At 27.5% G+C, this 16,004-nt stretch overlaps 2 protein-coding genes across 3 annotated transcripts; one reads left to right on the forward strand and one right to left on the reverse strand.

Annotated features, from left to right (window-relative positions):
- The first annotated feature begins 103 nt into the window (after nt 1–103).
- On the forward strand, nt 104–6,032 carry LOC105673590 (deubiquitinase DESI2). 2 transcript variants are annotated; one of them, XM_012369341.2, is made up of 6 exons: nt 104–581; nt 1,513–1,688; nt 1,912–1,984; nt 2,056–2,149; nt 2,272–2,413; nt 3,109–6,032. In XM_012369341.2, exons 2-6 carry the CDS (start codon nt 1,563–1,565, stop codon nt 3,283–3,285), a joined length of 612 nt encoding a protein of 203 aa, XP_012224764.1. In that variant the 5' UTR covers nt 104–581; nt 1,513–1,562; the 3' UTR covers nt 3,286–6,032. The 2 variants fall into 2 exon arrangements, with proteins under 2 accessions (XP_012224764.1, XP_067214853.1); XM_067358752.1 differs by having other exon boundaries at nt 1,607–1,688.
- Nucleotides 6,033–6,034: 2 nt separating this feature from the next.
- LOC105673492 (lipase 3-like) lies at nt 6,035–12,496 on the reverse strand. The gene is made up of 9 exons (XM_012369148.2): nt 12,355–12,496; nt 10,546–10,865; nt 9,800–9,998; nt 9,362–9,476; nt 8,848–9,091; nt 8,256–8,414; nt 7,503–7,587; nt 6,710–6,852; nt 6,035–6,298 (listed from the first exon to the last, which is right to left on the reverse strand). The coding sequence occupies exons 2-9, from the start codon at nt 10,741–10,743 to the stop codon at nt 6,128–6,130; spliced, it is 1,314 nt and encodes a 437-aa protein (XP_012224571.1). The 5' UTR covers nt 10,744–10,865; nt 12,355–12,496; the 3' UTR covers nt 6,035–6,127.
- Nucleotides 12,497–16,004: the final 3,508 nt, after the last annotated feature.

Consider the following 16,004-nt stretch of genomic DNA (forward strand, 5'->3'; position numbering starts at 1 on the left):
TCCCTAGCAAGTTAGAAAGGGGTGGCAACGTAATAAATGTTATAAGTCAATTTTTTAGACGACAACGACGATGAGCATCAGATGGCGCGCATTGATAAATACACGCGTTTTACACTCTATCTCAAATAAGAAACCAAGGAAGAAGTGAGTGACATTTACCGATTCTAGAGAAGAATGATTGCTACATAATTGTTTACAAAATTTTTACTAATAATAGTGACAATGATGTATCAATCTTATAGTTAAAGAAAGCTATTAATTCAAGCTGCCAAATATTGCAAAACGTGAAGCGTTGTGTATTATTTCTAGATATTTAAGGGATTATTTCTTTTGGAGATATATATTGTATTTCTTATTTATGTGTGATTTGTGTTAGCATAGTTGAATCATAATGATGATTATTTACATTCGGTGGTAACTTCTTTGGAAAGCAATCTTTCATTATGCGAAGCAAATTCATGGATGTAAGAATAGATGAATTTTTCCCACTGTTGAGGATGGTCACACCAGAATGATGTGCAGCACATTATTTCAACAGGAAAGCCAACTAGTTTGGTATTAAGATATCGGAATCAAAATAGGTATAAATTAATATACGAGTACAATACGAATATATGAGTATAATATGAGAAAACATTTGTAGTATTAGGAGGATGCATGTGTGATCAAATATAAAGCATTATATATATATATACACACGTTAATTTTTCACTATATCTATACAAAGACATTAGACTTGAACTTTATCTCTTTAGATGGTATTGCATTTGTAGACAAGATATTATTTAGAAAAATTAGAAAACTGGTGATAAAAGAATAGACTATTTGATTTACTCTTATTTTACTGATCCAATGGCATATAAATTACGTTTATTTTTTTACATTGAAGAATAGAGGGATAGATTCTGCGTTATGTTCTTCTATTTATACATTGTATATTATATATTAGTACAAGTAGCAATATATGTTTTATATTATGTGAATTCATTAATTTGATTTTTGAATTAAAGATATTTTAAAAAAGAGCATTTATTATTAATTGGCACATTTTATTACAAAATAAAATGTACCACTGGTATATATAAGATTGCTATGATATATTTATATTGAATGTATATTGATTGAGTTATATTTTGTAATGTAAAGTCTTATATAAAATTTAATTGATTTATTTGATTACATCTGAAAATTTTAACACAACTACTTATGGATAGTATTTTGAATAGATATATTTTTTATTTAATTAATACAAAAATATTATTGTTTTGTATATCATTTTGTTAATTATATTTTTGGTACATAATAGTCTTTTTGAAATATGCATAAAAGTAAAATCAATTTTTTTATTTTTTTAATTTGTCTCTTTAAAAACCAATTGAAATATAGAGAATTGAAATATTAGAATTATTTGATTTATTACTTATTTTGGTTTTTTTGCAATAATTAAGTTTATACTTTTCTAGTGCGCATGGATTTTATGTGGAATAATGAGATTGTGTGTTTATTTGTTAGGTGTATTAGGATATTAATAATCAACTCTATTCTGGATTACAAAGCTTCCAATGATGTTTTCGTCTGGCCTTAATTGTAATCTCTCCTTCCCCAGTTGTTTGGGTTATCCACAGGATAGTGAAGAATTGATTCCAAAAATGGCTCGCGAACCAATCATTCTTAATGTTTACGATATGGTGAGCCATAATTTTTCTAATATATCATGATAAATAAAATAAATACTGTTAACAACAGCTCAATCTTATTTATTCATCATTTTTCTACATTTATTTATTTTCAAAATGTTTTATAATATTCAAACGTTGCATGATAGTATTCGTAGAAAAATAAACAATAGTAAGATTTATTATTTTTTATTGTATTTAATACAATTTCACTGAAGGAATGTTATGATTGCAGTATTGGATAAACGAGTATACTACACCTATCGGTCTTGGTGTGTTTCACTCAGGAGTGGAAATATATGGAACAGGTAAAAGTATCGCGTACAAAAAGTAGAACATAAAGCAAGAATTTAGAGAAAACAAATATTTTTTTTTATAGAATATGCGTATGGCGGTCATTCCCAACCAAGAAGTGGCATTTTTGAAATTACACCAAGAGTAGCTGAGGAATTGGGCGAACAGTTTAGATACAGGTAAAGAGTTTATATTCTTTTATTTATTTTAAGAGAAAACATATTTTCCATAAATATTAGTTGAACATTTTTAAAAATATTGTATCGAACAATTGCTATAATTTTATCTTTTCTCTGTACAGACAATCTGTTCATATTGGATATACCGACTTCACGGAAGAAGATGTGTCAAGAATAATTACGGAATTAGGCAAAGATTTCAGAGGAGACCGTTATCATTTGATGAATAAGAACTGCAACCACTTTAGCAGTCAATTTACATTGGTACATAGCTTTTCCCATACAATACTAACATTAAGTGTTAAAAATCGAAACGCTTTATCACCTAAAATAATTTTTATAAAAAAAAATAATTGAAGATTTGTATATGAGGAATTTTTTGACACGCTCAATTCAAATTTGCAGCCAAAATTTTTAAATTCTTAATTTGCAAACTCAATGATGCAATTAAAAGTTTCATAAATAGATTTCAGATGAAAGCTCTTTTTTTGAAAGGAGTTTTAGAAACCTTTTATTTGAAAACTAAAATGTAGATTTTTTAATTCAGGAATAAAAAATTAAATAAAAGCAAATTCAAAAATTGTTACACATACTGAATTTAAAAGTGATATGCAAATTAAAAACTTGCAATATATTGAATTCTATCTTGTGTTATAAAAAAGATTTATTTTATAAAAATATAAAATATAAAAATAATGTTTTTCTAAAGTTTAAAATTTTGATGTTAGATTTGATTTCAAAGACTATAAGAAATCAAGTTTGATAATAATAACTTAACAACTATAATTTTTTAAGTTTACGTTTACGTTTATATTAGGTCTGCCACATTCAATTTGAAAATATTAATCAAAGTTATAAGTCATTAACATTAGTGGTCGGTTTTCAAATGCGTCATTAACACTTGAGGAGTTAACAGATGGGCATAGATGGCATAGATAACATCAATTAATATATTTCAGATTTTGTGTGGACAGGAAATACCTGGTTGGGTTAATCGTCTGGCGTATTTCAGTTCATGCGTACCATTTCTTCAACGTTGTTTACCAAAGGAATGGTTAACACCTGACGCTTTGCAGCATTCTTTAACCCAAATTAGCCATCACGAAGATACACCACCATCGGATACTTCGTTGTAACATTTAGCTAACACTGTTAAGATTTGTAAGCACGGTCTAAAATACCGTAGAAGTTATACATTTTAGGTAATTAAACATGGCGAAAAAATGTTAATTAGGATTGATTATATATGATCAAGATTTAAAAATTTGAGAAACTAAACCGTCGAGACGAGGTACAAATTTGATATTGTATGCGAGCGCTAACAATTAGTACCGAAAAGATTGCCTTTGCTGCAATGCATCTCCTAAGATGGCGATTCGCAACGTCGCATGTGTTCTTTGTTGATTAATATTGTCAAAATATAATAGTTACATAATGAATAGATAATTACATACATTGAATTCAAATTACAATAAGTAAGAAAATCTTTTGCTGATGCTGATGAAAATAGCCTGTTACATTAAAAAAGAAAAACATTTATTGAAATTGATTTCTTTCTTATAAAGATTCTTGTTCGTTATTACTTGAAATTGTAAAACGCTATATCTTAAAATATAATGCATGTCTGTCTATAAGTTGTATGCATAAAATATTATATACAATTAGTTTGAATATTTAATAATTAATTTATATAATTAATTTTTATAATCAACTTTATACGCGCGCTTACACACACACACACACACACACACACACACACACACACACGCGCGCGCGCGCGCGCGCGCACACACGAGCGAGAGAGGGAGAGAGAGAGAGAGAGAGAGAGAGAGAGAGGATGTCCCATCTTAAATGATGCAAATGAACCTAAATATTTAGAAAACGAGCCAACTTTTGGAAAAAAGTTTCAGATAAACATTGTGCGATTTTTTTTTTTTTTTTCTAAAAATGTCTTGTTTTTTAAATATTTATGTGTATCATTTTAAATGGGACGCTTTGTATAAAGATAAATACATACGCGCGTTCGTGTACGTGTGCTATGTGTGTTACGTATTCACATAAACATGAACATATATATTTATACGATTTTATGTTAACAGAATATGATCAAGCTACTCAACATCCTAATGTTAAGAAATAAAAACGCTTTATTACCCAAAATGATTTTTATGAAGAAACAATTAAATTCACGTAAATATTTCATTGTATATATGCGGATTTTTTTTAAGGAGCGCTTAACTAGAATTTGTAACCAAAATTTTGAAATTCTGAATTACAATTCAATGTGGCAATTAGAAAGATATTCGATGTTGCAATTCGAGAAATAGATTCTATATCAACATTTTTTTCAGAATGATTTAAGAATCTTTAATTTCAAAATTAAGATGTAAGTTTTTTGATTTAATTTAAATATGATGTGTAAATAAAAATTTCAGAGTATAATAAATTTTATTTTGTGTTTTATAAGAATAGTGTATTGTCTTGAATTTCAAAATCATAATGTCAGATTCGAATTCAAAGATTATAATATCTTATAAAAATCAAGGTTGATGAGAGAATCAAATAAGTTTTTAAATTTCCGGCTGTTATATCAGATTTGGCATATTGTATTCAATAATTTTGACTAGAGGTTCAAATTTAGTGATCTCAAAAACCTATCGTGTGGATATCGTACTTTGTGAAAATCCTTTAGATGAAAAATACTTCATTTTTTTCAATGAGACTAACGTGTCATTAATATTTCAGACATCACAATACAATTTAATTTAATGTTTTTCGAAGATGTGTACTTTGAAAGTCGGAAACATGAATGAATGGATTATAATTTCATTAGATATACTAAGAAAATCTGAATCAAAATTCATTAACAAAATTTGATTTATCATCAAAATTTGACTCATCTATTCTATATTCTCTATAAAGTAAGATTGTCATGCTTAAACGTTTCATTCTTAAGAAAAACTTTATGTCTTCAAATTTAAAACATTTCTAAATATACCTCTATGTTGTATAATAAACATGTCTTTTTTTTGCACAAAATTCTTTCTGTATTTCCGCATTTATTTAATTATATTTGTATAATCAATTATGATTGTGTGTGATAAAAGAAGAAAAAATAAAATTGCTTGTCATTTTGTTTTTAATTTGTTGCATAATGTAAACATATATTTGTAACAACTAAAACAGATAAGTATAATAAAATGCATTCAATATAGAAAGAAAAAACCGAAATTAAGAGGCTGTATCAACATATTACTCGTGAACATTTTGTCTGCTCTTTCGAATAATCTCCTTATTTAAGAATAGAATGTTGGACAGCATGACGTAGAGATTATTTCACGTTTGCATTTTACTGTTATGTATATTCGTATAATAATGTCGAAAATAGCGCAGGTTTGCAGTTGCGCGCAACAAGGGCAGGGTTCGAATATGGAATATGTATGCAAAACTTATGTTTAAACATATACAATCTATGTGTATCTTTCAACTCTCTGCGGTTTCAAAAATTAATTTCTATATACAATTCAATATCAAGCCTTTCGTTCTCATTTTAATGCTAGTTTAATAATTATTTAATTTGTATTGGTTGTTAAATATATGGAGGTTCCAAAACTATAGTTTTGTTAATATGTATTATGTAATTGTACACACCAATACTTGAGGTGTTGGGAGAATTACGCAGAGAATTGCTGGAAAGCACAATGTTGAGTTGACCTCGACATAAATTGTACAAGCTTAACTATAAATTTTGTCAAAAGATTTCATCCGACAGATTAATCGAATGAGGAGCATCGATACGTGTTGATTATCTATATAACAATTTCTTACGTAATAGAGAGATAAGGAAATTATAATTACAATAAAAACATGAGCAACAATTGTACGTATTTCTTCCATAAAATTTATTCAGTTGAAAACTGAAAATAACATCATAAAATTCTTTATTCAACATACGACAATGACATAATTTTGTGTCAATCATTTCATAGTTACATTTTGATGAAATTCTTGCATCACTTCTAACACACGATCATATAGAAGAGTTTTTGCGTTGAGTGCCCATTGGTAATCTGCATGATTAAATAGTTTAAATGGGATTTCCTCGGTTAGAACAACGTTTGGCAAGCGTTTGCTTAGATCGAACACATTCTGCAAAAATAAAATTATATATAAATGCAATTTTCCAAAATAGATCACTAAGCTTTACAGGCATATTCTTTAATCAATATAAAATCAATTTTATCTCAAACGAAATGTGTAGTTACTAATTATTAAATTATAAGCAATGGAAAATGAAAAAAGATCTCGGACAAATTAATACAACAAAAACTACTTCATAATGAGAAAAAAATGATAATAACAAGAATTATACATGAGAATAGAAAATTAATCATGGAACAACAAATTGTTCTCTTTTTCACATTTTATATCAAGTTGATTGGTAACAATTATGTATCGTTTCAGTATACTATCATACCTAATCATGAGTAAAAATTTTTATTTTTTCTATTCTATTATTTGTAAAAAAAAAATTTTTAGAAATTAGAAAGAGAAAATTACCTCTTTTGTAACAATCATATCGTTGACCGAATAAAATAAAAATATCGGAGCAATACTTTTCTTCAAATCATAATTTGGAGGCATTTTCTGTCCATATTGCTCGTAATTGCTAATGACTCCATAATCATAGGCTCGAAACTTATCTGTAATAATCAATTCATATATATATATATATATATATATGTATATATATATATACACATATATATACATGTTGCGCGCGCGCGTGTGTGCGTGTGTTTGAGAGAGAGAGCGCGCGCTAGACTACCTTCTTTTCACCAAATATGGATTATTAGATGTGATTCATAAAATTTTCATAAACTGTTTGTGCTTGTCAGATAGTGGCATTTTCGATTTTTAGATGCAAGATTCAATTTCACGAAAGACTCAGGAATCAGGTCCAGTATTTCTACTATCGTATTTTATTTATTGATGAAAATGATGTTTCCTCCGAAGTAAGTATATTAATGCTCTCGCAAGAGTGCGAGAAAGAAGGCAAAATTATTAAAACAGAAAAAACTTAAATATCATGTAAAAATGTTTCACACAAATACAATTCTTTGTTTAAGTTTTGATTAAAGAAGGGGACAAAAGATTTGAATTAAAAAAAAAGTCTATAAAAGTTTTCACTTTTAAATCCTGCATTTTGATAAGTTGAGTGGAAAACTAAGAAAAAATCAGAGATTCGAAAAAGAAAGGAGTCCACTACTCATCAAGTTCGAATTAAAATTAAGATTATGTGTAAAATACATCTGTACATTACTTTACATTTAAAGTAGAAGGGAATACTTACTACTAACAATATTTTGGTAATAATGATGTAATGTTTGTACAGAAGCACCTGCTGGAAAATAGGAAATTAAGTGTGGCAGCGCTGTCTGCAACAAAAAAGTTTTACATTACTAACGAATAAACCACCGGATAATTCGAATGTTTATGCAATTTACTCTATCACATTTGATAAAATCGAAAACTCACTTCATATACAGTTTATGTATTAGTTTTGGTTTTAATTTTTAGCAATTAACTGTAGAAACTGTAATTTGATTTTTATCTTTTAGGTTTTAGAATTTAGATTCAACTTTATCTAGCTTTTTATTTTCAGCTTCTAATTTTTTAATTTTCAGTTTTAAGTTAACAACTTTCTCAGTATTCTGAAGAAATTTTCTATCTAAGAAAATTTTAAAATTAAAAAATATTTTATTTTTTAACATACAATTTACAGCGTTAAAAGGGGGATCAAAATATAAAGAAATTGAGATACCATTTCTTACTGCATTTAAATCAAAGATACAATTTTGAATAAGAAATTACTTTAAAATTTTATAAAAATTATTTAGATTTTTACATAAAAAGATAAATAAAAGTATTAAAAAAAAGAAAAAATATAGAAAAATAAATATAAATTAAAAAAAAATAAAAAAGAATAGAAAAGAATCGTTAAGTCATGTGGCAATATACAATAATAGAACAATATTTGCGCAAATTTATAGATTGTATTACGTTCTGCGTAAAATGTTATATTTAAAATATTTATCTAATTTACAGTATTAAGCTGTGCTGGATCAGAACCGACGAGTAGAAAAATCACTGTAGTGCAAATAGCTTGAGTCATAGCTTCATCGTTACATAATATCTTTCCTGCCGTGATGGTTGTCAAAGATTGTGGAAAAAGATCGTATATTTCATACTTGTCAAGAAATTCCTGAAAAATAAAAAAAAAATCATTAAAATTAAAAGACAGAATCCTGTCTTGCATCAAGTTAAACAGCAAAATGGTATCTATATTTTTCATATAATTTCATATAATTAAAAATATTTCAAATTATCATATCTCAATAATATTTAAATCTTTCGCTCGAGCTCCTATAACTTTTGTTATAAATTATATAAAGCATGTATGCGCCATGTAGATCGTTAAAATGAATAAAAAACATGCAGTAATAATATTAACTTTATACATGTTTATTAATGTTTAAAAAAAAACAAAAATAAAAATAAAAAATAATGTAGCAAATGTATTAAAACATACTAATTAGTTTTATGTATTGTTATATCATTGGTATTTAAAAATCATAGTTAATATTTGAGTTATATATATATATATATATTAATCAGAAATTGATTTTTGTTTCTACCTTAAGTGCTGGAGTTATATTAACAATTTCCTGCATTGTGGGTGTTATTTTTATCCATGAAACAACTGGAGCAAGGCAGATGGCCATGTTTATTTTTTCATTGTACTCCGGTTTCATTGACAGGAGAACAAACAGTGTAGTAGTTCCCATTGAATAACCAATATATAATAAACTTTTTTGTTTCGTATAATTAAGGGCATAGTCTATCATGACCGGCAGATCCTTTGTTCCTATCTCGTGAAAGCTGTAAAACAAAAATTATAACATTTTCCCCAACTATCTTTGGTTTGTACTATTGTATCAGTACTGTATCGATAATATGTGCAAGTCTCTGGAAGAATATCTTGTATAGAAAGTAGAGGTTTATAATTAAGTCTTGTTAAGTTTTTTGAAATGCAAAAAAAATTGTCAAATTGTTAAAAATAATTAAAAGAAATTTGCTTTAATCGATAAAAAAATAATATGTTAATTATATAATCAGCCGTTTAAAACAATTTTTAATGTACTATTCTACCTGAATTGCCAGAATTTACGATCATATGTCGTCCATTCTATATGCGATCTGCAATAAGTATTTCCTCTAATATTACCAATCCATACATCATATCCTTGGTCGGCTAATAGAAATACTGTAACATAAAATAACAATCAGTTGCTGTGTAAATAAATTGTACATAAGATATATCACACACAAAATTAACAAAATCGATAGATATATAGCGTTATTTTTTTCTAAAATTTAGAACAAGCATTTTTCTGAGCACCCAAACGTGGTAAGTTCTTCTCAAGTCATAATACAGAGTAGAGCTAAAAAAATTTTCTTCAATGATTAGATAAATATTTGATTTGGAGTTGCTGAATGTTAAGTAAGGTAATAATAAAGATATAGAAGCTGGATGTATATCAAGATATACATAAAAAAGCATAATTTGTTATTATAGTAAGCACATACCAAGATCTTTGCCTGGACCGAACAATACCCAGCTATCAGATGAAGCAAAAATGCCGTGTTGCACAAATACAACTTTCTTCTTTTTTTTATTATTCAATAATGGGCTGCCGGGTATCCTGTGTATTTTCAGATTGTATCCATCCTCTGTTGTAACGTTGTGTTCTTCAGCGGGATAACCATATTGTTCAACCAAACCAATCTATGTAAAAAAATATATATACACGGAGAAAATTTTATATCCAAAATTACTATGTACTAGGTAGTAGCTGCGAACCATGAAAGAATTATAAAAATTTTTACTATGTTTTTCACATATGAAATATAGTAAAAATTTTCGGTCCGCGACTTCATAATCCGCGGTTACTGCCGTACATAGTAATTTTTGATATAAAATTTTCTCCGTGTAGTAAAAGCGCATTTACGAAAAAGCAGTTCCAATAAAGTTTATACTTCAAAATATATGTTGTCAAATACACAACTCTAAATAATTTTCAAAAAATTTTAGCGATTGTTTATTGTTTATTAGAAAATTATTAATTAAATTAATAATTTTGAATACTTTTTACTTTTTTTTATATTGGGGAAAAATATTATTTTAATTATTGTCGTGCCTTCCAAAGTATTGAAATCTGATGTGATAAAAGTTATCATCATAAATTATCATTATATAATATCATCATCAGAGATTAATTAAAATTAATTAAAGAGATACATAAAAGTTTGATCAAAAATTTTGTTATACTTACGAAATCTAATACTACTGCTTCACTTCCACTGGTTTGCTCAATTTTTCTTACTTTCACTAAATTTGGATCTTTAGGGAAGAGAAAGTTTATTAAATCGTTTTGAGGAAACGATGTACCTTGCCAGAATTGTGATTCTCCCTCTGCGAATATTGTGATTACACAATACGCGAAAAGAACAGATTTCATATCTAATATCATTGTAGCAACTGACTTCCAATTCAAATTCTACAAAGCAGCTTGTAAGATAGAATAAACACTCTGGCAATATTATTTCAAACGTTTTTTATGGGACACTCTGTACAATCACATACTTGTGCAGTCTGCAACAACAAAAAAAACAAACGCGCTGGATACTAATTAAAAATAATTTAAGAAAGTGTTAGAATAGTGACTCTGAACAATCCCCCATGGCAACATGTCACAGTGACATCACAATAGAGTCACAAGGTCACTGAAAAATTGTGATGTTACTGTGACATTATTAGAAAGTTACAGTAATATCATAATATGACATAAAATGTCGCAGAAATATTACAACATTCCAAAAACATTACAAAAACAGTATTCAATCATTAGTTCGCTTGCCGCTATGTGACACGTGTGCTATCTATCTCGTATTTAATCACGAGAATTATATGTATAAGTATTATATGTATCATATGTACTCTCTGTGATTTGTTTTGCTATGGGAGATATTTTTTCTTCTTCCATAAAAATAATGGAAGAAAGTAATATGAAAGTTGTTACAGTTATTGATTTAAAATGTAATTAGAATATACTAACATGTAAATGTCAAGTATGAAAAAATAAATGTAAAGTCGGAATATTAATAATAAATGAATAAAATTATAGTTTTAGATTTTTAACTAACAATCACTAACGATACTAACAATGTTATATAAATATGTAACCATAATGTGTCCATAAAAATGCTAAAAGTCCGCAGTTCTAAACCGAAATATAAGGTGTTGTAAGACGCCTTACGTATGTCTTAAATTAATGCGAATATGTGTGACAGAAAACGTACAAAGTTAGAGAAACTACTCTGCGCTTTACTTTCAATATAATATTATTAAATAATTTTAAAAAATCTAAGATTTACAGTAACAATCTAAAAACTTGTGCAAAAATCGATGAAATTATAATACATATTTTACAAGTCTTGCATAATTTAGACAAATTTTAGTGCCGATTATTCTATCAAATAGATATATTTGTATTAATAATATAATAATAATATAATCTTGTTAACTGCAACAGCTCACATTGTTGATGAATAAATAAAAATTTCAAAATATAATAAATTTTATTTTATGTTTGATAAAAATAATATTCCTTTAAATTTCAAAATTTTAACGTTAGATTCGAATTAAAAAATCGTGAAAATCTTTAAAAATACAATGTGATATGGATACGGATAGAATAAGTTTTCAAAACTGCGCTTGCTGTATCAGATCTGCCATATTAAATTTGTAAATTTTGATTAAATATTCAAATGTTCAAATTTATCGGTCATAAAAACTTATGGATACTGTTTTGCAAAAATTTTTTAGAAAAATACTTTTTGTTCAAATAATACATATATATGCATCATTAATATACTTAAGGGATTAATTCAATCTAGACGGATCGCTCGCGACGTATTGATAAAACGTATTGTATCAAAATCTAAATTATTTAAAAATATTAAATTTGTAATACAAAAATACAAAAAGAGGATTGAAGGAACAACTATGTAATATCTTAAGTTGTGCAATATATCTGATTCAGTAATAAAATTGGCATCTTCGACAGCCGTTTTTCTCTTACCAATTCGGGAATTTGAAGCTGAGACGGCTCGCACAGTATCGCTTCTACGTCTTCTCAGTATGTGCAACAATTGGATAGTAACAAGCGAATGACTCGCAGGAAACACATAAGAGCAGAGAGAAGCCTGAGAGGGGTACATCCATTTTACAGCCTGCCCGGAACTACATAGCCACATCCATTACGCGCTGCTAGTGTAAGTCTAGAAAAAGCGTCATACGAAAAACGGGCGGCTCCTCTCAGGCTTCTCTCCGATATTAATATGTATCACATTATTAAAAAATAAAATCTTGTTATGAGCAATGTATAATAAGTAGATATATTAATCGCTGAAGAATTTAGTTACATCAGCTAGCTATGCATTCTTAATTATATAAATGTGTAATCTGTTATTGATATGTACAAGATGATTATAGATCTTGATACAAGAGCAAGGAGCAGCTATAATTATATATTATATATATATATATATTAGCACTAGCGGATCCTGATGTCGATAATGAGGGAAGGATGGGGAGAGGGTTCAACCTGCTTTAACGTTTAATGCATTTTTTACCAAGATTCTTGAAACGGATCCAGCAAAATTGATTTTTTTTAACTTGGAAAGGGGAGGGGGTTAAGCCCCCCTCGCCTCTAAGATCCACCAGTGTATACTAGCATCTATATATCATATAATTATCTATTCTTTGTTTATTCGATAACAGGTATAAATGCACATTTTTATATTTTTCTTGATAAAAATACTATATTATTATAATTTTTTCATGTTGATAGTAAAATTATTTTCAAGAAAACTATATTAATAAAAATTGATTTAACAAATAATATTAAGAGTGTATTTTTATTTTTCATAGTAAAATTTGACTTTTATTTTACATTATTATTATATTTATATTTTAAATTTTAAATCAACAATGTTACAATGTTAAGCTTTGCAATTTGCAGTTTCGTTACTACATGAATTAATAAGATATCATAAAAAGACGGACAACAATTTTAATAAAGAATAAAATGATATATTGTATTTCGATCAGTTGACTTTTGTCCTTCAAGAGCTTTGATTTATTCGCCTTGAAAAGATTCACAATTGCGTGGCAGCATAACAACTGTGGAATTTGAACTTATTACCTGACTAAGAATGATTGATTCTTCGAGTGATATCAAGTGGTTTGATGCGCAAAAACCTACAAGAATGTAAAAAGCAAACTGACCGTGAGTGTGTTAACATGTATGTGTGAGCGGTATAAAAAAAATTATTTATACGCATATAAATTCGTTATATGCATCTAATCATATGTTCGATGACAGGTAAATCAAACTTTTGTTTTCAATTTTATGGATTTTCAGTCGTTAATATTTAATTTTTAATATATATTTAATCATTTCAATCATATAAAATCTTATATGACATACCGATAAAAATAACCTTAAAAGTATTGTTATCAAAAATGGTTGCAAAGAGCATTAAACTATACACTTCTACAGATGGCGTCGGAAACGTGCTCCCGCTAGAGGTCCTATGGTGCGTTCAGAAGCTTGGCCCTGCGCACAATAGAGAAAATATTAGGAATTAGAATAAATATTAATATATTAGGAAGAGTAATTTGGAATTATTTTACTTCAAACAAGAGAACGGAATGGATTAATTATTTCTAATTCTTATTTCTTAATTTCTGATACGTTAATCCATTTCATTTTCTTGTTTTGAGATGAAATGACATCAATTTTCTACTTCTAATGGGTGTTTACGATAATTCAAGTTCGAGTTAGTTTCACTAGGACCGAAAAATGAGATAGACATAACCATCTAGAACCTTTATGATTCATGACAACTCAACGCTGTCTTGTATTGCTTGAGTTAAATTCATTGAATTTATTGAGTTTATTGAGCAAATTTTATTGTAATAGAAAAATGTTAACTGCAAATCAGTCTATGAAAGAAACAAATAATGTTGGTATGTTTGTTGGTATACCTCTTTAATAAATTAATAATAATATAATTAATATAATAATAATATAATATAATATAATAACATATAATATAATATAATAATATAATATAATAATGATATAAATATAATATAATTTTATAATAATAATATAATTAATAATAATAATAAATGACATTTTTCTATTACAATAAAATTTGCTCAATAAACTCAACAAATTCAATGAATTTAACTCAAGCAATACAAGACAGCGTCGAGTTGTCATAAATCATAAAGGTTCTAGATGGTTATGTCTATCTTATTTTTCGGTCCTAGTGAAACTAACTCGAACTTGAATTATCGTAAACACCCAATACAAGACAGCGTCGAGTTGTCATGAATCATAAAGGTTCTAGATGGTTATGTCTATCTCATTTTTTTGGCCCTAGTGAAACTAATAGCGTTTTCGATTATACAGGATTTGAACGACCCAAGATTGGTTAATGACGTCATTGCAACCTCTCCACCAATGAAAGACTTGCATTTATAGTAAAATAGTGATTGATCAACCCTAGATCGTTCAAACCCCGTTTATTCGAAAACGCTATAACTCGAATTTGAATTATCGTAAACACCCAGCATCTTTTCCGTAAGTGGAACGTGTCCCAAAAAAGAGAGACAGAAGAACATGAAAATTGGTACTTTGATCATTGTGCGCATGCATGATAGGTGGCGGGTTTTTCAAATACCTTTCATACGTTAAAAATAACACTTTATATTTATTCTGAGAAAAATCTGTAAAAATATTTACAATCATGTGTAAAATATTTATTTATATATATATAGGTACATCTAATGTGTTATTGTATACATATATTTATATTATTACAAAATTAAAATAATTCAATTTATTTTAATTTATTAGACAAATATAAAGTAATAATAATATTTTTAAAAATTTAAAACAATATTAAAATACTATTAAAATAATATTTTTTTAAATTCTTTATAGGTTATGAAATAATAAGAATGACAATAATAATCATATTTTTTTTATTACAAGTTTTTAAACAATATTAATTTATTAAACTTCGTAAATATTGATCTTTTTCTGACATTTGTTTTGATTCATGAAATAATCTAACGTTAATGTATAAATCAATTACATATTTGCATAATTGCACTCTGTGATTATCAAATATGTCTTGTGTCATGACATGATTATTCATATCATTGTCGAATGGTATTCCAATATGATTAAAACATTTGGCAATTAAAATATGTTTAATATTTTTTTGCATCAAAGAATTTGAAAAGTGTCTAATAATTCGCTCAGATGTTCGACATATGGCACACACATCATCCGATGGCATAACGTATGGACCTTTATTTTTCAATGCCGACAGCAATGGCATTTTCGAACCTAATAATTGGGATTTACATATTGTACAATCTATTACATCGTGTACTTTATTGGTAACATACCCAGCTATGTACATGACAACGTTTTCAACATACGGAAATAGCTGAAGAAATGTTTTCCTATTGGCTGAGATAAAAATTACACGCATGCGCTTATAGAGGTAAGTACCCATTAGAAAAAGAGGTAAAACATATGTCTGCGCCGTGGTTATGGAACCACTGTTCTCGCTTTGAGCAATATAGAAGTATTACATATATGATTGTATATCGGACGTCGTACGTCGGACATTGGACGCATGTGAA

Source organism: Linepithema humile, chromosome 7 (genome assembly GCF_040581485.1).
Source record: "Linepithema humile isolate Giens D197 chromosome 7, Lhum_UNIL_v1.0, whole genome shotgun sequence".
In the NCBI taxonomy this organism is placed as follows: domain Eukaryota; kingdom Metazoa; phylum Arthropoda; class Insecta; order Hymenoptera; family Formicidae; genus Linepithema; species Linepithema humile.